Genomic DNA, 23,551 nt, shown 5'->3' with positions numbered 1-23,551 from the left:
TAAAAAGCAGCCTGAGGAAGCGATTTGGCTGTTGGGTGGCGGTGGGTTAGCGACGCGTTTATGTTTAGGCGATCTAAACCCCCACCAAACAATTTCTTTATTACGAGACGCTAATGTTTGCGACCGAGGCCGCCGCCGCGCCCTTGCCAACAGCGCCGAGCAAACGCGCGTTTCCGTGCCAATCTCGTTTGGTGTTGCGTATAAACGCAAGGAGAGCGACCACCCCCCCCCTCACCTCCAGTCCCGACGACTCTGCAAGAAGTCCACAGCGGTCATCGTAGGCACAGACCCGGGCCCTCTTGCCACGAAAATGTGAGATTTCAGATTTCCACCGCCCGTTCATGGCCTCGCTTAACAGAAGCAAGCCATAATATAGTTTTTTTGGGTTAGATATAAATGTGTCGTTAAACCCGCCACCACCCGATGCAGCCAATTAGTAAAGATTTGTCACGTAAACAGAACGTGGCCAATTCGTTGCGACTACAGCACACCGGTTGTGTGTTGGAGAGCAAATCCACAACATTTACAATCTGAGAACTAGCAAGCCGCCTGTCCGTCGCGTGAAAACAACAAAAAAAGCATACGGTGCAATTGTTATCGGCCAAACATCCCATTGGTGAAAGATGAGACCGCAAATGGCTTACACAGCAGCAACATCGCCCCTCCTCCGCCCCCACCAGCACTCCTACGAAAAACTTGGCAGGGCCCTCTTGAAAAAAGAGTCTTGAGACTCGGTGAGGCTTTTCTGCGGAGGCCGACGTGGGGGCCATTCTGTATGCTTAGATGTACGTGCGTTGAACTGCTTTCGCACCGTACGTAGCCAGCGGTGCTAATCGAAGGTGCGGTGTACGTACGTGCGTTGCACTTCTTTCACACCGTACTTAGCCAACAATCGCTCATCAGTGTTGCGGAGTAAGACGAGCGTGTGGGGTCCATCGCCGCTCGTGACGGCGGTGCCCGCGATCGAAGCCGTTCAACGAAACTCTCCCGGGCGCGGCTGTCGATGTTCCTTCTCGTAATTGCAGCCACGCACGTTTTTTTTTTATACCGACGCGCGACCTAAACTGAGCGCGTGTAATTTTAGCTGCCACCAGGCCGTCTGTCCCGTGGCAAAAATAAAAAAAAATGCCAGCGCTTCATTTATACCGAGAAAACGTGCCGCATTTAACCAGGGCAGGTGTTGCGAAGCTACACGGGCCTATTGATATGCTGCTGGACTTGCCTAACGGGTGTGCGATCTAAAAATAGGCAGAATTTCTCTCTCTCTAAAACGTTTCGCGACTATAAAAGAGTCAGACAATGTTACTGGCGTTGGCCACACATCCCTGGTGCTGAAAAACGACCTACAAATTCACCCGATTTGGAAGTTACACCCAGCGACGTCACCCCCCCCCCCCTCCTGCGATAAACGTGGCAGGATCCTCGTTCAAAAGAGTCTTGAGGCTCGGTGAGGTTTTCCTGGACAAACAAGTGTACTAATAATGGCATCATTAACCCCTTTCCAAGACATCTTAAGGTTGCAGGGTGGGTGTCCTGTTCACCCCTGAATCGTTAATTTTATTTCGAGAGGCGTAAGTAGTGCCGTTGTTTTTAAAGACGTTGGTGCTCACCACGGAGAACTGTAGCGACACGACCACTACGCTCTCCGATAGCCGGCGCCAAACTGTTGCCACCCGCCGCATGGCCTTGTGGGAGCCTCGGTAGAAGACGTACCGGTAAAGTTATTTTTTTTTCCTTCCGACTCCGTTCCCAATGACGTCCCACAATATACGTCGTCGGAAACTTGGAAAGGGTTAAGCAAGCTGTTGAGTTGCCGTCATCTTTATCGGCATCGTCGCCAACCCCTTGAAAGTCGTGGGGAGGGTGTTCAGCATCCACCGAACCTGCCGCGCACAGGGGACGTCAACCTGTGTTTGATGATTCAATTAAAAATGCCCATTCCTGCCATAGAAATGTGGAATTTCCACCGAGTAACCTCGGAAACCCGCAGTGGCGCTAAGCCCCACCCCCGACGCTGCTCGTAAAGTGGGGGCGGGGTTTTTGAGTTTGCGGCACGTGTACTGTGCGCGAAAATTAAATTTTTTTGGTTGAAATTAAAAAAAAGTTTTTTGAGAATTCGTTACCGTTTGAGAGGGGCACGCGGCATATCGCAGCGCGCCGGGGTGTGTCGCGCGCACACCTCTCGTGCCGGTCTCTGCCAGGGCTGAGGTTGGCGGATCGCCGCAGGCTGGGAGCAGTAGGAGTTACCGCCACCGCGGCCACGCGTGCACAGGCCCGTGGCGGCCCCCGGCCTCGCTCGTGCCGCCCCCCATCTCGTCGACCCGAGATGGGGTTGGCGCTTGGGCCCTCGCTAGAATACGATGTCGGCGCACGGCCCGAAATGGCGGCACGCAGCCCGAGACTCTGCGTATCGATCGATACGCCGCGTACCGCTCGCTCCAAACTCGTGCTGTTGATTCCAAATGTGGAGGGGAAAACCGGATGACCCGGAGAGGAATCCACACGACCACGGGGAGAACATTCAAACTGCAAATATACAGCAGGCGCTAGGGTCGGGATCGAACCCACGACCTCCTGTATACAAGGCGAGGGAGTTAACATCTCCTCGCCACCGTGATGATGATGAGAGAGAGAGAGACACGCAAACTCCAAATATACAGCAGGCGCCAGGGTCGGGATCGAACTCACAACCTCCTGTATACAAGGCGAGGTAGTTAACATCTCCTCGCCACCGTGATGATGATGAGAGAGAGAGAGACACGCAAACTGCAAATATACAGCAGGCGCCAGGGTCAGGATCGAACTCACAACCTCCTGTATACAAGGCGAGGGAGTTAACATCTCCTCGCCACCGTGATGATGATGATGATGAGAGAGAGAGAGAGACACGCAAACTCCAAATATACAGTAGCAGGCGCCAGGGTCGGGATCGAACCCACGACCTCCTGTATACAAGGCGAGGTAGTTAACATCTCCTGGCCACCGTGGTGTCGATATGTGGTGGTCACTGACACGCTCCGCATATGACGCCTACCCGGAGCGTGTCCGTGACCACCTGCGAAAGTCAGATTTGACGTTGTGTTAAAATCTATACTACATATTGTTTTATTCGTACAAATCAGCCCTGCAGATATTTGCGGTGAATATCTTCAAATACCTGTTTGACGAATTGGAACCTCACCAGAGTTTTTATGGCTTTTAATGTTTGGAACAACAAACCCGGGGGGGTGGCGGGGGCGGCGCGTGGTGCATTTTGTTAACAACTTTTTAGAACGTTGTTTTATATATAGATATACTTTTGTTCTTGAGCCTTGTGCGTCTCGTAAAAATGCAGCAATGTTGTTGTTATATGGCCATGGGATTTGGTGGCAACAAAGCCATAAAGCGCGCGCGCACACACGCACAACAAATACAGCAATCGCCGCACCGCGCTGAAATGAGTTAACGACCGAGAACCTTCGCTCGGCACTGTCGGCAGCTCTCGTTGCCTCGCCGGTGCATGCATTGCCGTGCCCAGAGTGTGTGTGAGTGTGTGTGTCTGTGTGTCAGAGTGTGTGTGAGTGTGCGTGAGAGTGTGTGTCTGTGCGTGAGAGTGTGTGTCTGTGTGTGTGTGCGTGAGAGTGTGTGTCTGTGTGAGAGTGTGTGTCTGTGTGAGAGTGTGTGTCTGTGTGAGAGAGTGTGTGAGTGTGTGTGTCTGTGTGAGATAGTGTGTGAGTGTGTGTGTCTGTGTGTGAGAGTGTGTGTGAGAGTGAGTGTGTGCGTGAGAGTGTGTGTCTGTGTGAGAGTGTGTGTGTGAGTGTGTGTGTCTGTGTGTGAGTGTGTGTGTCTGTGTGAGAGAGTGTGTGTGTCTGTGTGTGAGAGTGTGCGTGAGAGTGTGTGCCTGTGTGAGAGAGTGTGTGTGTCTGTGTGAGAGAGTGTGTGTCTGTGTGAGAGAGTGTGTGTGCGTGAGAGTGTGTGTCTGTGTGTGAGAGTGTGAGTGTGTGTGAGGCTGGATTGTGTGAGGAGCTCACAAATCCTTGAAAGATTTAAACACAGTCCCATCGGTGAGCTCCTCCGGCAGGGAAGGCTGCGTTGGCTGGGTCATTTCGCCCGCATGCCCAGCCACCGCATGCCTAAACAGCTTTTGTTCGGCCGGATCGAGGGGGCTAAACGGGCGCGGCACGGGCTAGAGAAGAGATGGAGTGATGTGGTACAGGAGGACGTGGAGCTGAGTGGACTTGCCGATGACTGGTACCAGCGGTTTCAAGATCGGCCTCTGTTCGATTCCCGTTCACGGCCAACACCAGTGACGATTATCTGAACCGGTCCTGCCCCCCCCCTCCCCAGGTCGACTCAGCCTAAAATGAGTACCTGGTGCAGTGTGTAAACATCACTATTAGGGAGACAAAGGCGGCCGGGCGTGGTGCTGGCCACCCAACCCCCACCCCCCCGTGTACCGTTCCGTCCTTCATTAGCTGCACGCTAACAGCACTTGCCCCAACAGTCTGCTCTTTCTATACTGATCTTTGTGTTTGTGTGTGCGTGTGTGAGCGTGTGTGTGTATGAGCGTGTGTGTGTGTGCAATAGGGGGTGGCGGGTTTGGGGGGACGTATGCTCGCCCCACCAACTCCCACACTGCGCGTGTGTGTGTAAGCGCGTGTGTGTGTGTGACCGCCACGCCGAGGAGAGAGCTAATTTTATCTGCCACTCCCACCCACCCCCCCCTTGTGCTATTTCAGTCCGGACGCGCTGGTGGTGGTGGTATACAGTGCACAACACGCAGGCACGGCGGCTGCCTCTCTCTCTCTGCGAGAGCGTTGGGTTTTTTTTTACTTACACGGATGACTTGTACCCCCTCTGCCCTCGCACTTTGCCTGCGCGTCTCTCTCCTGCGTCTCTCTCTCTGCCGTGTCTCTCTCCTGTCTCTCTCTCTCCTCCGTCTCGTCCGCGCTGCGCTGTCCACCTCGTTCAGAGCGAAGACGCGCGCGCGCGCTCGTCCGGCGATTAGCCCCGACACCGAGAGACAAAACTGAGTGGGGAGGGTGGTGATGGTGGTGCTGGTGGTGGTTTTCCCTCTCTCTATCGATCTCGGGCGACGTTCGTAAAGTCGTCGTCGTCGTCATCCTTGAAGCAAGGCGGGCAAAGTTTCGTTGTTGCTGCTGCTGCGTTACGACAAGAGCGCTGGGCATGTTGTAACGCGCGCGCGGCTGGCCCTGGATTTTTCTTCGCGGTCATGGGGGAGGCCTCTTTGAAATGACAACTAAATGACAGCGACGACGACGACGAGGAGGAGAATAACGGCGACAACGTCAACAATCGGAGTTTATTATTACTATCATCGTCATAATCATAGGTGTCGGATGCTCAGGTGGTGTCGCGGCACCCACCCCCCCCCACACCGTCTCTTCGCGGCGGCACCGCAGAGAGAGTGGGAGAGCCGCTGTCGCGAGGAGGAGGAAGAAGACTCGTGTAGCGCAGCGGTGGTCTCCTCCACGTTGACTTCGTTTGTTTGCCGTCACCGGCTCGCGAGCAATCACCTGACCACCACCACCAACCTGATTTAGCCTGGAGATTCACGTGGTCCGAGACCAAAACGATCCTCCTCCTCCGCCACTGCCGCGTGATTTTCCGTCTTCTTGGGAGAGTTTTTCTATCATTCTGCGTTGTGGTTCTACGACTTCTACTTCTTCGCTCGCCTGCTGACCCGGACGAGGAAATCGTTTCAACCCTTTTTTTGTTGTTGTTTATTTTAGTTTGTTGTTTATTTTTTCGTGGACGTTGACGGGTGGTGGTGGTGGTGACGGTGCGTGCGTGTTGCTGGACCGCTCTTCAAGACGCAAAGGGGAACACGTGCAGCATTAAAGGCTCGGGCTGAGCGAAGGAGCTGGGGCAGGAGGGAGGGAGGAGGAGGAGGAGGACTTGAGAGCGTTGCCGACGAAGACGGGCCCCCCACCCCCCCACCGTGACCCCACCGATGTTGTCTCTGCTGGGGCCAGGCTCCATGATGCTGCAGACGATTTACGAGTCCGAATCGCATTTCCCTCCAGACGGAGCGTCGGGACGGGAGCAGCCGCTGGACCTCGTGTCTCCGCGCAGGCCCGGCGTCCTCGCGTCCACAGGTGAGGCGCCAGCGAGACATGCAACGCACGTGCACGCACACAACAACAACAACAACTTTCGATTTAAAGCTTTCGTGACTGCAGGGATTCATCTTCTTGGTTCTTTCGGTAAAGTCACGTAGAAAGGAAGTAATAAAATAATAAAAATAAAACATAATAAAACAATTCTCACGACGTTTCGGCCACAACGCAAGCAGCCGTACTCAGGCGAAGGCGGACGGCTGCTTGCGTTGTGGCCGAAACGTCGTGAGAATTGTTTTATTATGTTTTATTTTTATTATTTTATTACTTCCCTTCTACGTGACTTTACCGAAAGAACCAAGAAGAAGAACAACAACAACCACCACCACGACGGCTCGACATTCGCCACCGAGTGGCGGGGACGTCACCACGGCGCTTGCGTGCCAGGCTAGGTGCACTTTTAAGGCTACGTGGAAGTGTCGAACGCCCGCTGGCAGGAGGAGGTCACGGGGCAGACCCAGGTGCCCATGGGTTGGCTGAATGAGATGACTGGCCGATGCACCACGTGTACACACACACACACACTTGTACACACACACAGATGCACGCGCGTGTACAAAACAAAGACAAAGATTCCCCACCCCTCCTGGATAGCCTGTAACATGCTGATGGGGCAAGTGCTGTTAGCGAGTAGCACCTATGAAGGCCGGCAGGGGGGTTGGGTGGTCATGGTTACTACACGCCGCACCAGGTACTCATTTTGAGGATGAGTCGACCTAGAGGAGGGGGCCCATGACCGGTTCAGATCAATCGTCACCGGTGTTGGCAGTGAGCGGGAATCGAACCCGGGTCGCCGGGTCCAATGCGCAGTGCGCTAACCGCTGCACTACCGCTCCCCACACACACACTGAGACACACACACTGAGACACACACACTGAGATACACACACGGAGAGACTCGCACACACACAGAGCCACATGCACACAGAGACACACACACACACAGAGACACACACACACACACAGAGACACAGACACACTGAGACACACACACAGAGACACATGCACGCGCAACAACACAGGGAGATCGGCACCACCACCGGCTCCCGCACCCAGAGCGGTCGTTTCAGACTGTGCCCGTGGCGGTGTCGTCTCGACGGCTGTTTAACCAACATGCACCCACACGGGTCCAGCTAGGGACAATGTTTCCCCCCCGCCCCGCTCGCCCCCCCCCCACCCCCCCGAGGCACGCTGAGAATGATTGATAAGCAGCCTTACATTTTGGGATCTTGGGTATTTCCACGGAGAGCTGAGAGTTCTGAGAGTTATTATAATAATTCACCGCTGCTCCTGCCTTGCCCCCGTGGCTCGCGGAGTCGGCGGTCGTTCATGTGCACGCACGCACGCACGCGCGGACTTGTGGTTCCAGCACCGTCGTGATATAAGAATAGGTTTTAACCTTTGGGGCAATAAAGCAGGTGTGTTAAGATTTTAGCACACCAAACTCAAACCTTTTGCAAGGAATCATGTGTGCATTAACCACATGTGCTCGTGGTGAACATGCAAACAAAAAACATGCTCTGGTAGTATATGATGCGTTGCCTTCGAAGCTGATTGGTCCACACCAGAGACAGCTTTCTTTAGAGCCTAGTCTCAATGTGTTTGACCAGCACGCTCCATTGGCCGCTCATCGTTGGTTGATCGCTCGCAGGGTTTCGCGTCTTCTACGCCCGTCCGTGCGTCGCCTTGACCGTCGGGCTTGTGTTCACCTCTTTCTAGTTTTTTTGTCCCCCCACAAAGCACTTTGCGCGAAAGAAGTTCAACATACACGCACGCGAAGAATCGTTCCGTGGTTCACATATTATCGAAGTGCATTAGTCCGTGGCGTTTACATTTGTTTCGAAAAGGCCAAACCGAACACAAGTGTGCACGTACGTTTAACTTCTTTTGCCCCGTACGTATCCAACCGTGCTGAACTGAGGTGCGGTGTATGTATGTTGTACTTTTTTCGCACCGTACGTAGCCAACCGTGCCAATCGGAGGGGGCGGTGTATGTACGTGCGTTAAACTTCTTTTGCACCGTACGTAGCCAACGTCACTGATCGGAGGTCCCGTCGATCAGGTGAGGCATATACGTCGGGTGAAATCCGTGAGTGGTATCTGAATCAGTTCTGGGTCTACGCCCCCACCCCCTCGCCACCCGCCCCTCCTTTACCAACCCGCACCAATCGGTGCGGTGAAGTATGGTCAAACAATCCCCATTACTGACACGGCATGGGGAAGCCTTCATCCACGGCTGTGAATCGCTATCGATATCATCGTTATTGTTATGAGCGGCGGCACTTGGATATAGAATTGAATCTCCAGTTTGGACCACTATCCTCGCCCCCCCCGACTAACAATTTCTTGCATCACGTTTCCGTTACTGAAATCGGCACTGTAAGTTTCACGGGAAGTGTGCATTTCCAAAGCGTGCGTGCGCGCGCGCGCTTGCTTACTTGTAAATATTCTTCTGCGTTCTGCTGCGCCGTGTGAGCGCGCGCGAGGTCTGTCGAGCGATCTGATCCGCGATGCGATGGACGGTCCGCGTTGCCACGGAGACGATCGCTGCACCACCTCGACCGCCCCATGCGTGTTTGAGGGGGTGGGGCGGGGAACGTGACAAAGGCCCCACTAAGCTGTTATAGTTCTTTTTCAGAAGTGACCTGGCCAACACAAATCATTGCCCAACGTGGATGTTTATAGCACCGGCCAAATACTCTAAACGCATGATGTTGATTCTACATGTTGAGGGAGAACTCGAAGGACTCTGAGAAATGTCCACGCGACCGCGGGGAGAGAGACACCGCAAACTCCAAATATACAGCAGGCGTCAGGGTGGGGATCGAACCCACGTCCTCCTGCATACCAGGCGAGGTAGTTAACATCTCCTTGCCACCGTGATGATGATGATGAGAGAGAGAGACGCAGACTTCAAATATACAGCAGGCGTCAGGGTCGGGATCGAACCCACGATCTCCTGCATACCAGGCGAGGTAGTTAACATCTAGCCACCGTGGTGGTGATGATGATGATGAGAGAGAGACACCGCAAACTACAAATATACAACAGGCGTCAGGGTCGGGGAGGCAGTGCGGAAGGCAGGTTTCTCACAGGCAATTTAAAACGTTCTCTGCTGTGACGCGTGGCCATTCTCCCTGGGCATTCCGCTCTACTATAGCGTCCATGCCATGCGTCCAAACAATTCCATTGCAGCTGGGGGCGGGGGCGGGGGGCGGCCCGTCCTGAACGCGTAGAGTTTCGAGACCTTTCCTTTTGCGAACAAAGACACTTTAAACACTTTGCCGTGCGCGCATCATGGCAGTAATGTTTACGAGGGTAGCGTTTGGGCCCCGGGTATTTTCAAAGCCGACGTAGAGTGGCGAGCAGCAACACCACTGGACTGTAACCTCGGTAAAGGCGGACTCGGCCCAAAAGTCAAACAGTCGTTATCTTGTTGATATGCCCCTAGTGTGCATGCGTGTCTGTGTGTGCTGAACTTCTTTCGCACCGTACGTAGCCAGCCGTGCTAATCGGAGGAGCGGTGTGTGTACGTTTGGTGAACTTGTTTCACACCGTACGTGACCAACAATGCTAATCGGAGGTCCAGTGTACGTAGGTAGGTTCAACTTCTTTCGCACCGTACGTAGTCGGAGGTGCGTTGTGTGTACGTTTGGTGAACTTCTTTCGCACCATACGTAGCCAACCGTGCTCATTGAATGTGCTCTCTCTCACGACTTCCGATCCTTGCGGATGAGCATTACAGACGCCGACATTATCTGCGGGGCTACGCCGCCGTTACGGCGCTTGAGCGACGTCGATGCCCCACGATCTTGACTGCGGTGTCAGAGTCGGCGATGGCCACTTATGGAGTAGTGCTCCGGTGGTGGTGGTGGTGGCGGCGGCGGCGGCGGCGGCGGCGTGACCGTGCGTGGCCTCTGGGTTCTCTTTCCCACAACGCGAAGTTGTCGCGCTTGGCCCGGGTGCGTATCTAGCAGATAGCAGCGGCTATTTGCTTTTTGGGTTTGCGCCGGGCATGTAAGATATCGCTCGCAAAGAAGAGACCTTGACATGTGGACGGACTAAAATTAAAGCTATAAAACGCAAACTATTTTTATTTCACCAGGTGTAAGGCCCACTGAGCCGTGTTGCTGTTTTTCAGAAGCGGCACGGCTATCACAAGTGATAGCTCAACGAAGTGGCTTATCATCACGTGGACATTTATAGCAGCCAAATGCTTTAAACGCGTGATGTCGATTCTAAATGTAGAGAGGAGAAACTGGAGGACCCGGAAGAAAATGCACATGACCACGGGGAGAGAGACATGCAAACTTTTAATTTTCAAGGTGTCTAGAGTGGCGATCGAACCCACGACTTCCTGTATACCAGGCGAGGTCGTTAACATCTCCTAGCCACCGTGACTGCACCGTGATACAGATTCTCGACAAGGAGGATAAACCATGACACGAACTCCGACATCCTCGCAGCGGCTTTTGGCTGGCCATCGAACAAAGACGGTCACGGCATCGCGTGATTTCAGATGAGCTTCTGCGGCCGTCTGGAACGCTCTTCTTACGATATTAGTAAGCCACTGGGGCCATGCACTTTTAAATCTAGATTAAAAACGCATTACATTATAGAACTACTTTTTGACTTTAGTTTCTTGTCCTTCCCCCCCCCCACACCTCCAATTAGTAGAGTCGGCTACGTATGGTGCGATATAAGTTCAACATGCACGTACATCGTGTTGCAAATTACCCGGCACCAACCCGTGGACAAATCGCGTTTCAGGCCCTCTCGTGAGTGTGCTTCAGATTTCTCCTCCCGACATTCAAATTCCTCACTTCACCCCCCCCCCTTCCCCCCGCCGCACGAGTGTCATTACTTGTTTTTGTGCTCGCACTCGTTTATCGTTACGCTTCTGCGAAAACGTTTAATTTTCTTTGAGGAAGAGGTTTTTTTTCAGCCGAGAAAAGCACTGCGGCTAAATATAAATCTGCACCAGGAAGTCTGTCAGAAGCGAAAAAAAATCGCTCAGCGCAGCGCTTTGCATACGCGGAGGTTCTTTATATAGACGTTCGGACGGCGGCGTTGCAACACTTCGAGGAATGCGCGCACAGCCAAAGTTGTACAATGCACGCACATGCACACACACACGTATGTATGTTTGTTGATCTTCTTTCGCACCGTACGTAGCCAACCGCGCTAATTGGAGGTGCGGGGGCAGGCCAACAAACTAAATGCAAAAAGAAGTGATGAAGAGATTAGTTTTCACTGTAGATGATTTAAAAGTGCACAGCTCCCAGTGGCTTCCTAGTATCGGAAGGAAGAGAGCGTTCCAGACGGCCGCAGAAGCGCGTGTGAAAGCGCCGCGTGATACGGTGACCGTCTTTTTTCGATGGCCAGCCAAGAAGCCGCTGCTGCTGCGAGGGGATGACCGGAGTTTGAAGTTTTCGTGACTGCAAGGATCCATACTCTTTGTTTTTTTCGGTAAAGTCACGTAGGTTAAAAAAGAAAACAAATAAATTAAATCACGACGTTTCAGAGGCAACGCAAGCTTCCGTCTTCAGGTGGACGGAAGCTTGTGTTGCCTCCGAAACGTCGTGATTTGATTAATTAATAAATGTTTCCCCAACGTGACTTTACCGAAAAAACCAAAGAGAATGGCTGATGCTCCTTGACGAGTATAAAAAACGCCTAGAGTTCATTTTTCTGCCCCCCCCCCCCCTCTCCAAGAATCCTCTTACGTTCTCATAAACGCCGGAGCTGCGTTTTTATTTGCGCGCGCAAAGCTTTCCCCGTCCGCTCACCTTCACGGCGGTTCAACTTTAACGCTGACTCCCACCGACAGTCGTTTGACCGTGGCCCGCGGGTGGGTTGGTGTGCACCGATCGTGGTGCGGTCACGCTTCAGTGGGGCTAGGAGGGCCTTGTGGTGTTGCCGTGCCAGGGTGTTCGGTGGTCGTGGTGTTCACCTGCTTGGCCCCCCTGTCTCCGACGGTAACATTTCCACGTGAGTAAGCCGCTTGAATGAAAACCACCAGGCTTGGCAGCGTATATTTAAGCTGGGTTGGAGGGGGAAGAGCGCCTTGACAAAATAATTCTGCATTGCCCATAAATATGCTAAATTCCGAGTGATATGCAAATTATTCTGTCAAGGCGCTCTTCCCCCTCCAACCCAGCTTAAATATACGCTGCCAAGCCTGGTGGTGTTCATTCAGACGCTGTCTTTCCGACAGACCTGTTCTTCACCTGAGGACGGCTGCTTGCGTTGTGGCCGAAACGTCGTGAGAATTATTTTAATTTTGTTTTATTTTTATTATTTTATTATTTCCCTTCTACGTGACTTTACCGAAAGAACCAAGAAGATGAATCCCTGCAGTCACGAAAGCTTTAAATCGGAATTTAAGCCGCTTGGTTGAGCTATCGTTGGTGATCGCCAGGTCGCTTCTGAAAAAGAGCTGCATAGGCTCAGTGGGCGTTACCTGGTGGCATAAAAATAGTTTGGTTTAAAAATAGTTTAGTTTATAGGGGGTGCTCAAGCCAATAATGCCTGAGTAGTCCAACAGCATTTCTTTAACGAGCTTGACTCTGCTGACACGTCCCCCGAAGGTCGAACCCAGTCCAGAGTTTGCTCGCTTAAGCAAATACCGCTCGATGATGTTGTTCTGAAAAATCCAATAGTCCTGAGGGATTAATATGATGATTATTATTTAGTTCGAAAGGGTTTATTTCTACGCGGAGACGCACAGTGGAATTCCGCTTCTGCTCGCTGGACAGATTGATCTGCGGCGGCGGCGGTGGCGACGCAGCTCGGCGATGAAGCGGCCACAAAACCCCGGGGTGAGGCCGGCACGCTAGGAGAGAGATACAGGAACCACGGACGCAGTATCGTGGATTGAATTACATCCATTGCGCCATTCTCACCGCCCCCCCCCCCCCACATTTAAAACCTGGCAAGAAGCCACTGGATATACAGTAGCTATATAATGTTTTACACTGGAGCTCTTGACTAACCTTATCAGGGACGGCTGTGGCTTCACTGATTTTTCTTTTACTGAATGAAAATGCTGTTATTTGGGTGGCGGCGGCGGCGGCTGATTTTTAGATATACGTCTTTGGTTTGTTCGGGCAGTTGATGCCAGGACCCCTCGCCGGTCCTTTGAGCGGTCACTTGGCAGTCGCTTTCGCACAATGAGCTGCCCCCCCCCTCACTTCCACGTCTCTCCACGAGACCCCAACCCTGCAGCCAAGCGGCAGCTTTGGCTTGGAGCAGCCGGTGTAACGGGCCCCGAAGGTGACGCTGCAATCCTACTACGGGAGTCGCTTCGCCACCCGCTCGTGCTCTGTAAACGATCGGGAGTCAATGTCGCCGTGTGCCGCCCGTCTTTGGGGTCGCGAATCCAGTCATCGTCGTGGTGATTGTAGCACCTCCGGTGGCTGCGGTGCTCCCTGGAATTGATAACAGTAAAAGCTCTAACACGTAGCCTTTCACGAGCAATCGAATCCATAATACAGGTTTTTGTGGGTTATATCGCGTAAATATCTAAATGTGTCGTTAAACCCGCCACCACCCGACACAGCCAATTAAAAAGGTCGCCTGATGAAGCTAGTTGTAATTACTGGCGAAACGTCGTACTCAGATTGTAAATGTGGCTTTGCTCTCCAACACACCGGTGTGCTGTACTGGTAACGAATTGGCATTTTCTGTTTATGTGACAAACCTTACTAATTGGCCGTGTCGGGTGGTGGCAAGTTTAACGACACATTTATTTACGCAATCTAACCCACAAAACCTGGATTATGAGCAAAAGCTCTGTTATCAGTTATCCATGAGGTTAATTGAATATGCTGGTTTTCTGAGCATCATACTTACGGAAAGAAACCTAAGCGTAGATTTATGATATAGCAAACAATAAACTCCTTTATAGAGTAAACTTGATTTGGAGCTTTTGTGACTGCAGGAATTACTTTTCGGTTCTTTTGGTAAAGTCACGTAGAAAGAAAATAAATTAAATAATCCTTTATAGAGGTACTCACCAGTCAGTTGTAGAGCATCCTAAATTGATTGTAGAGAATCAGAGGGGCTGTTTTGAGTACAGTATACGGTAGTGCTGAACTGTACGTACAGTCTTCGGCTAGTGCCAACACTCGGCAGCGTCCTGAAGCTCCCGTAAACAACAACAGGTCTACGATGAGTGCACGGAAAGGTGCCGGATACGTTTTGTCCGGATGCTTCAAAGAAGATTTGTGTTGCCGTCTATAAGAGATGCCGGCGAATAGAGCGTTCTTGGATGGTAGAGTGCCGGACAGCGGAGCGTTTGCTCTATCGACGCGTCGTGTGAATTGGGAAAGAGAAAAAGTGGGGTGTTGCACGCGCAACTCCGATTTCCGCGTCCGGAAATCAGGAATCGGCGTTGAAACGACGCTATCGGCGCGTCGTTACGTTAACTCGGCCCGGCCCGAAAAAAAAAATGTTTTAGTGAAGTTGCCCTGTTTAATGTGGAGCAGAGGTCGCAACCGGGTACCTGATACCCGTACCCTACCCGATACCTGGCTACCCGTTCCCGGCCGGGTACGGGTAGCCGTTTGCGACCCTGGTGCGGCCGGGTACGGGTACGGGTAGGCCGTGAGTCACTGGTGAGTAACCGTTTGTCACTCATTTCGGGTAGGGTACGGGTACAGGTAGGGAACGGGTACCCGTACCCGGCCGGGTACGGGTACCCATTTGCGACCCTGGTGCGGCCGGGTACGGGTAAGGAATCAAAACCCGTTTGCGACTTCTGATGTGGAGTGGGAGTTTATTCCAATGGAGGCGAGCCAGGAGGGAAAAGGAGCCGAGACATGACCGAGCACAGGTGAAGCGAGGCGGGGCGTAGTGAGTGGCAATGGAGATTATGAACGCAGCTGTTGAGATGGCACATTGCAAGTTGAGGTGCGGCAAACGATTTGTGCTGCCGGGATTTTTGTGAACGCATTGACCACATCAAACACAACTTACCGCTATGACAATAAACACAGCAATATCACCCCCCCCCCCCCCCCCCCCCCGGTTGACGCCGGCGATGCGTTCCTAAAAGGTGCGACGACGAATATCGAAACGTGGTGGTAAATCGAAGCGATTTCCAGGGCTCTAGTCGGTGGTGGAGGCGAGGCTTGGAAGGCGACGGATAACGAGAAAGAACAGACGGACAGACGATGCTACCAGCCACGTGAGCGTGCATGGCAAAGCGACGACGAGATTTGCTAAACGACATAAGAGGGGGGTAGAGACGTACATCGGGGTATTATCGCTGTACAGGAACTCCCTCTACTTACAAACGAGTTGGGTTCCGGAGGTCTGTTCGTAAGTCAATTCGCTCGTAAGTCCAACTTTACTCCTGTCGATTCCAAACACGTTGTACGGCGTGTACACTGAACTCGGGGGACTGCTTTAAATGTCGTATAATCTCCTGTAATCGTAGATGCCACTGGTTCTTCACGTTCTGCAGATGTAGATGCCACTGGTTCTTCACCTTTTGCAGATGTAGATGCCACTGGTTATTCACCTTCTGCAGATGTAGATGCCACTGGTTATTCACCTTCTGCAGATGTAGATGCCACTGGTTATTCACCTTTTGCAGATGTAGATGCCACTGGTTCTTCACCTTTTGCAGATGTAGATGCCACTGGTTATTCACGTTCTGCAGATGTAGATGCCACTGGTTCTTCACGTTCTGCAGATGTAGATGCCACTGGTTATTCATGTTCTGCAGATGTAGATGCCACTGGTTCTTTACGTTCTGCAGATGTAGATGCCACTGGTTCTTCACATTCTGCAGATGTAGTTGCCACTGGTTATTCACCTTCTGCAGATGTAGATGCCACTGGTTCTTCACCTTTTGCAGATGTAGATGCCACTGGTTCTTCACGTTCGGCAAATGTAGATGCCACTGGTTCTTCACGTTCTGCAGATGTAGATGCCACTGGTTCTTCATGTTCTGCAGATGTAGATGCCACTGGTTATTCACCTTCTGCAGATGTAGATGCCACTGGTTATTCACCTTCTGCAGATGTAGATGCCACTGGTTATTCACCTTTTGCAGATTTAGATGCCACTGGTTCTTCACCTTCTGCAGATGTAGATGCCACTGGTTCTTCACCTTCTGCAGATGTAGATGCCACTGGTTATTCACCTTCTGCAGATGTAGATGCCACTGGTTATTCACCTTTTGCAGATGTAGATGCCACTGGTTCTTCACCTCTTGCAGATGTAGATGCCACTGGTTCTTTACTTTTCTGCAGATGTAGATGCCACTGGTTCTTCACCTTCTGCAGATGTAGATGCCACTGGTTCTTCACATTCTGCAGATGTAGATGTCACTGGTTCTTCACGTTCTGCAGATGTAGATGCCACTGGTTCTTCACCTTCTGCAGATGTAGTTGCCACTGGTTCTTCACGTTCTGCAGATGTAGATGCCACTGGTTCTTCACCTTCTGCAGATGTAGATGCCACTGGTTCTTCACCTTCTGCAGATGTAGATGCCACTGGTTATTCACCTTCTGCAGATGTAGATTCCATTGGTTATTCACCTTTTGCAGATGTAGATGCCACTGGTTCTTCACCTTTTGCAGATGTAGATGCCACCACCGCCATATTTTGGCGGTGGTTGAACTTACGACTTGGGGTCCGAACAGGCAACTGGACGTACGGACAGGTTTGTTCTTATCTCTGAATGTTCGTGAGTAGAGGAGTCCCTGTACGTTGTATTGTACACACACACACATGCACGCGAATTTGGTGAGCGTATCGCGTGAGCTTCGGCACCCGATGGGCGTTGAGGATTTCCCCCACTTGCCTTGGTTTTTTTCGTTATTTTTGACGACGTTGGAACAAAACGTCAATTGGCCGTAGTCCCGGTCAAAGGCTTTTCGCGATTAGGTGGATTATACACGCGGCAGCAGTTAAACAAAAATAGGTCTGTGGGCAATAATTGCGATAAACCCTTAATAGCGGACAGACCTTCACCAAACGCAATAACACCTTCAGATTAACAGCTCCTACTGGGAATGTGTTGTATATACAGTGTTACGGTTTGTTATTTTTGGCCTTTAATTAAGAGACGAGAAATTTCGAAAATATGATTTATTATTCAATCTGTCTATAATTTTTTTCTCACGTGAAATTACATTTCGGTTTATAATTCTTTCACGCTGACTATTAAACTAAAACTATTTGAACTAGTTTAATTTTTAACCAGGTAAGGCCCACTGAGCTGTGCAGTGATCAGGCTGCAAATGATAGCCCAACGAAATGGCTTATCGCGTGGACATTTAATGCAGCCAAATACTATGAACGCGAAATGCACGTTTCTAAATGTGGAGGGAACTACCGGAAGGACCTGGAAAAAAAAACCACGACCACTGGAAGAGAGACACGCAAACTCCAAATATACCGCAGCAGTCGTCAGGGTTGGGATCAAACACACGACCTCCTGCATACCAGGCGAGGTAGTCAACATTTCCTAGCCATCACGGTGGCCTTCCCTCTTCGTGGAGTTTTGGGCTTTGCGTACGATCGCGTGCAAAGTATTTGGCCGAGAAGTTCAAGTTACGTCTCGGGAGGGGGGTGGGGCGGGGTGGCAAAGGTCGCGCAAAGGTCGCGCTTGTCGGTTGTGACGCTAAAGTTGCCGCACACTGAAAAATTATTCGTGATCTTTACGAAGGATTATCCATTGTGTTTGTATCTATGTGTTTTGTTGTGGTGTGGGGGTGCAGAGGGGGGGAGCGGTGGCGCAGTGGTTAGCGCACTGCGCTAGGAAACCGGTAACCGGAGTTTCATTCTGGCTCGTGGCCAACACCAGTGACGGTTGTCTGAACAGGTCATGGGCCTCCCCTAAGGTCGACTCAGGCTTCAGTGAGCATCTGTGGGACACAAAGGCTGCTGGCCACCCACCCCTTGCGTGCGCCGTGCCGGCCTTCGTAGGTGCTCACTTAACAGCACTTGCCCCAAAAGTCTATCAAGACTATATGGGGGCGAGCAGGGGGACCTTTGTCTTTGTGGGGGAGTGGGTAGCTCACCGCGCTGCAAACCGGGCGACTTTTGAGTTCGATTCCCAACCCCTGGCTTAACGTCCCATTGCAAGTGGAACGGAACTTGTGCAGGGCGTCCCCCTGTAGGTCGACGCAGCCCTTAGATGAGTCCCTGTCTGTGGCGGTGGAATGTGTTCATCACACCGGCACTTTGGAGACGAAATTGTACCAGGCGTAAATTGTCTCCGGCCACCTCTTCGCACGCCGTGTGCCAGCCCGTTAGCAGGTCTTGTTGCTAACCCTCGGCCACGCGGCGGGGGTGGGGGGGGGCGTATCTTTGTGTCTAATGTGCGTCTATATTTTGTTGTTGTTAAAGATCTTTTAAAATGTGCCAAACGATAGATCAGCGCATGCGACTCGATGCGCACCTGTCCGCCTGGTGGTGCCCCGTCCGTCCACGAGGCGCTCCCCCGCTGTACCGCGCGAGTGTGAAGCAGAGGCCGCAAACGGGTTTTGATTCCTTACCCGTACCCGTACCCGGCCGTACCCGTACCCTACCCGTACCTGGCCAGGTACGGGTAGGGTACGGGTATCGGGTACCTGATTGCGACCTCTGGGATGAAGCCATGTTGCAGGTGCGGGTGGGTTGATTCTAGGAACTTGAATTGTGAGAAGAGACAAGATGTTGGGAAATGAGTGACAAACGGTGACTCACCAGTGACTCACGGTCTACCCGTACCCGTACCCGGCCGCACCAGGGTCGCAAACGGGTACCCGTACCCGTACCCGGCTGGGTACGGGTAGCCGGGTATCGGGTAGGGTACGGGTATCGGGTACCCGGTTGCGACCTCTGGTGTGAAGTCCACTGGCGTACAGTAGTGGAGGGGTGGTGTATAACGCTACCGTGTGCGATCCCAATTGAGCAATTTGCAGTGACACATTTTTTAAATATATTTTTTCGCCCTATTTTTTTTTTTTACCGGCCACGTTATTTTCTGCCGCGTAAACGTGTCTTTCGTGTCAAAGGCCGGCCCACGTCGCGGCCGCTCTCGTGTGCGCACGCCCGACGGCTCGTCGTGCATCCTGTTGCATTGTGCGTAAAAGAATGTGGGTTTCGTCCCAGCGACCGCCGATGTCCATTCCAGTTCGTCAAAAGCCAAACATTCCATGCTCTTAGGTTTTTTCGGTAAAGTCACGTAGGTAAAAAATTAAAAAATTAAAATAAATTAAAATAACTAAATTAAATCACGACTTTTCGGAGGCAACACAAGTCTCCGTCTTCAGGTGGGACTGTCACAGCCAAATTTACCTACGTGACTTTTCCGAAAAAAACCTAAGAGTATGAATCCTTGCAGTCACGAAAGCTTCAAATCTAGAACCAAACATTCCAATCCGTCGCGGCACTCAGACCCCCTCGGTCAGCTGCCAGATATTTCACCGTTGACATGACCGACTCCACTCCTAGGGTGCGCAACGATTGTAATATTTCATAATTCGGTACGCGCGGTGATTGAGCTGTTCTCACGGCGCGCGGTGGGGGCTGTCACGGAGTCGCGTCACGGGCTGATCGTCCGTCAGCAGGGAGCGATGTTGCTACGAGCAATCCCGATCGAGTGAATGCGGCGACGTTTACTCGTTTGCGTACAAATCCGCGTACGTGAAGATCTTTTGTTTATTTGCTCCGTTATAAAATGTGCACCATCTCCAGCGACTTTGATCCACCGAATTATCGCAGCGGGGGGGGGGGGGGCTTTTACTGTTCCGCGCACGCATCGCCGCTGTGAAGTGACGGCGTCACGAACGCCATGGGCCCTCCCGTGGCTTGTCGTCTCTCCGCTCCAAATGAAGGGGAGGCGTATGAGTGGCGCGACACCCCCCCCCCTTTCCCGATCACGTTCGTGCGCCTCACAGCAGGGACATCCGGGTTCGACTCCAGAATAGGGCGTCTCTCTGCGCCGAGTTCCGCACAGGCTTCCTCCGTTATTCCTCCCACAGCTAAGCGCGTGCTGCAATGTAACCGGTGTTGGCCAAACATCGCAATGCTGATGATAAAAAAACACATTTCTTCGGATTACATGATCGGGATGAAAAACAGCACCGGCAGAGGCGACATCGCCACCCTCTGCTGTGAAAACTTGACGGGACCCTCCTTAAAAAGATTCTTGAGACTCTGCGATGCTTTCCTGGGTAAACAAGCGTCGTATTAACATGACGGTGGGCGGCTGGGTAGAGTGTTGCAGCTGCGAGATCTCGCGAACGACGGAGAGAGAGTTGGCGAGGCGTGTGGTGGACAGCAGTGGCTTGGGTCACGATGAGCGGTTGGCCCCGATCTTTAGGGTTGGCCCCGATCTTTGATCGGTAGCTCCCACGTGCGGTTGGTTGGTTGGCGGTGAGCTGAGCACCCAAGGGGTCACCAGGCACGGCGCTGGTAGCGCCACCCTCGCGAGCGCCGTGCCAGCCTTCGTCGGCGCTCGCTATAGCAGCACTTTCCCCAAGAGCCCCCGGTGGCTAAATGCGGCTACTTTTTGTCTTTTTTTATCGCCGATCTGCACTCGGGACGGCTGTGCAGACCCCCCCCCCCACCCTCGGGAAGTCTGGAACTCCCTCCGCAAGGCGACCCCTGGCCTGGTCGCGTCGCTCTCCACGACTTTGAAGTCTACGTTCAAAGACCTTTTCTTGAGTCCGCGATCGCAGACCTCCCTTGTGTCGGTGTCACCCAAAGAGGCCTCGCTTGATCCGTTCCGATATTTTTAATGCCGAGCTCATAGCTGCTATTTTTCCGCTCTGTTGGTACCAGCCGACGTCGCCTTGTTTGAGCTGTTCCGATCTCTCTCCGCGTGGCCGATAACGGTGAATTCCGTGACCTACATACGTGTGCACGTACTTTGAACCTCTTTCGCTGCGTACGTAGCCAACCGTGCTAATCGGAGGCGCGGTATATGTATGTACATATGTTGAACTTCTTTCACACCATATGTAGCCAACCGCGCTTATTGGAGGTGCGGGGGGAGGTCAACAAACTAAACACAAGACATCGGAGGTGCGGTGATATCCGCTTGACACGAGCGGGGTTAACCAGGTAATCCGGTTGCACCGGCCGTGTAAATGAATCGGTGTGACAACAGTTCCGGCTGCCTTCGGTGGTGTCCGCTCTGGCCCCCCATGGACTGCTGTCCTACCCCCGTGCCCTCGACTCTGATGTAAAACGCGCGCTCGAGATAACACTGGTCAACACACTTTTTCTGGCATAAGGTATTCCAACGGTTTTAAGGTAACTTTGGGGTGCTGATTCCAAATCTGGTATCAGTTTTTGTCTATCACATCAGGTTTTTGAGATATTAAATATTGCATTTTCAATAAAAACTGCAGAAGAAAAATATTAAATAAATGTGGATATCTACATAAAATGATATTATTAGCACATTATCCTAAAAATACAGCACCGTATTTTAACACTAAAGCAGTCACTGACTCGCAACAACGTGCAATCATAAGTGACAGAGTTAATTTCGGGTAAAATCAATGAAAATGGGGTATGCCGATAGCATAAAAATGAGATGTGATAGAGCAAATCTGAGATCAGATTTGGAATCAGAACCCTGAAATTAGTCTAAAACAGCTGCAAAAGTCCTGGCCAGAATTTTTTTTTTGTTGACCAGTGTTATTTAGATGTTCTTGCTGCTAGGAGTGTCCACGCGACGAGCCGCTTCGTCGAGCTATCATCGGTGACGGGCAGGTCGCTTCTCAAAAAGAAGCTAATGGCTCGGTGTGCCGTACCTGGTAAAAATTTTAAATAGTTTAATCTTATTTGTATATATTTTTAAGTGGCTTGTTTATCTTTGCTATACTTTACACCAGAGGTCGCAAACGGGTTTTGATTCCTTACCCGTACCCGTACACGGCCGCACCAGGGTCGCAAACGGGTACCCGATTGCGACCTCTGGGATGAAGCCATGTTGCAGGCGCGGGTGGGTTGATTCTAGGAACTTGAATTGTGAGAAGAGACAAGACGTTGGGAAATGAGTCACAAACGGTGACTCACCAATGACTCACGGCCTACCCGTACCCGTACCCGGCCGCACCAGGGTCGCAAATGGGTACCCGTACCCGGCCGGGTACGGGTAGCCGGGTATCAGGTAGGGTACGGGTATCGGGTACCCGGTTTCGACCTCTGCTTTGCACTCCTGCCGTGTGTTTGTGTCGCTTGTTCTTGTAACATTCTGACCCGCCCCGACTGGACATCCGTGAAAAAAAGAGCTTAATAGCTCATCGGATTCCTCCAGCATAAATAAATATTCCGACTTTGATTCCGCTTTCTCTAACTCCCTTGCGCTGGTTTCCCATGCTCGGTCCGTCCCGTTCGCTCGCGTTTCCTCCTGTTTCCTCCCTGCGTACTCCTACACGCCGCTGGGACCAAATGGAAGATTTTTTCTCTTTGAATTGGCCACCGTCGCTTAAACCCCGGTGGGTTTGCATAGCCGTCAACCCATACGGTTTACCCGTATTCTTGTACTGTACAGCGAAATTGAGTTTTTGGGGTCCATACGCCGTACAGCCGTTTCAATACGGGCAGCAAAAAAAAAGTGTCTGTTTGTGTTTCTCCCTTGTTATGGGACGTTGTAGGATGAACATGGAGATGTTTAAGGGGCACGGGGTGACCATTGAGAGTTTGACTTGTCTGTAATAAGGTAGGGCACTGATGAAGGTATGCCGGTGGGTTTGGGATGCGAGACTGTTAGGGGCCATCCATAAATGACGTCAATCTGATGTTGTAGGAGAAAACATTTATTGAAAAGTCTATTTAATTAAGTAGAACGTGATTTAAAACTTTCGTGACTGCAGGGATTCATATTCTTGATTCTTTCGGTAATGTCGCGTAGAAGGGAAATAATAAAATAATAAAAATATTGTTTTATAAGTAGAACGTGTTGTCTATATTTATTTAAAGTTGCGCCTTTTGATGTGACGTGACATTTCTCAACCCCCCCCCTCGTCACACATCGTCACAAATATCTGACCCCCCCCCCCAGGTGCGTGACGTCATTTATGGACGGCCCCTTACTGTACTCGCCCCATACAGTGTGTAGAGATGCCAGATTAAAGAAAACACATGGGGAAAACATAAGAAAACACTGCGGTTTAAATCTGAACATTTTAAAAAAAGATATCAATCTAAATTTGAAGTTTGTTTTTGAACAAAAAAAAAATCTGTTTTTGAAAGGGCAACCCCCCCCCAGCTCAACCCGCATCTAAAAACAGAGCTGGCAGCGGCCACATTCGCGCAGAACCAGAAATAGCCGAGCCTTAAAAATAACCGTGCAGAACACACGGACAGGGGCGGCGGGGGGGGGGCGTAGGGGGGGGGGTGCGAGCCGGATCCTCCCATAACATTTCTGTTTACAACCTCTTGCACAGAAGAAACCCCGTCTCAAGTTTCATCGC

The 23,551-nt window shown here is 51.6% G+C and overlaps 1 protein-coding gene across 5 annotated transcripts in view; it reads left to right on the top strand.

Annotated features, from left to right (window-relative positions):
• LOC144736676 (histone deacetylase 4-like) overlaps positions 1-23,551 on the top strand; it is a 261,035-nt gene that overhangs the window by 164,237 nt on the left and 73,247 nt on the right. For 3 of the 5 annotated variants that reach the window (XM_078619258.1, XM_078619257.1, XM_078619259.1), the window contains one exon: positions 6,027-6,098. In XM_078619258.1, coding sequence (XP_078475384.1) covers positions 6,027-6,098 — 72 coding nt within the window. Of the gene's footprint in view, positions 1-4,723; positions 6,099-23,551 lie in introns of those variants that run through there. The other 2 variants (XM_078619256.1, XM_078619255.1) reach the window with 1 other exon arrangement.

Source organism: Lampetra planeri, chromosome 62, assembly GCF_965212315.1.
Source record: "Lampetra planeri chromosome 62, kcLamPlan1.2.h2, whole genome shotgun sequence".
Classification (NCBI taxonomy): Eukaryota; Metazoa; Chordata; class Hyperoartia; order Petromyzontiformes; family Petromyzontidae; genus Lampetra; species Lampetra planeri.
The sequence above is the reverse complement of the archived record's forward strand: the minus strand, read 5'-3'. Positions and strand labels throughout refer to the sequence as shown.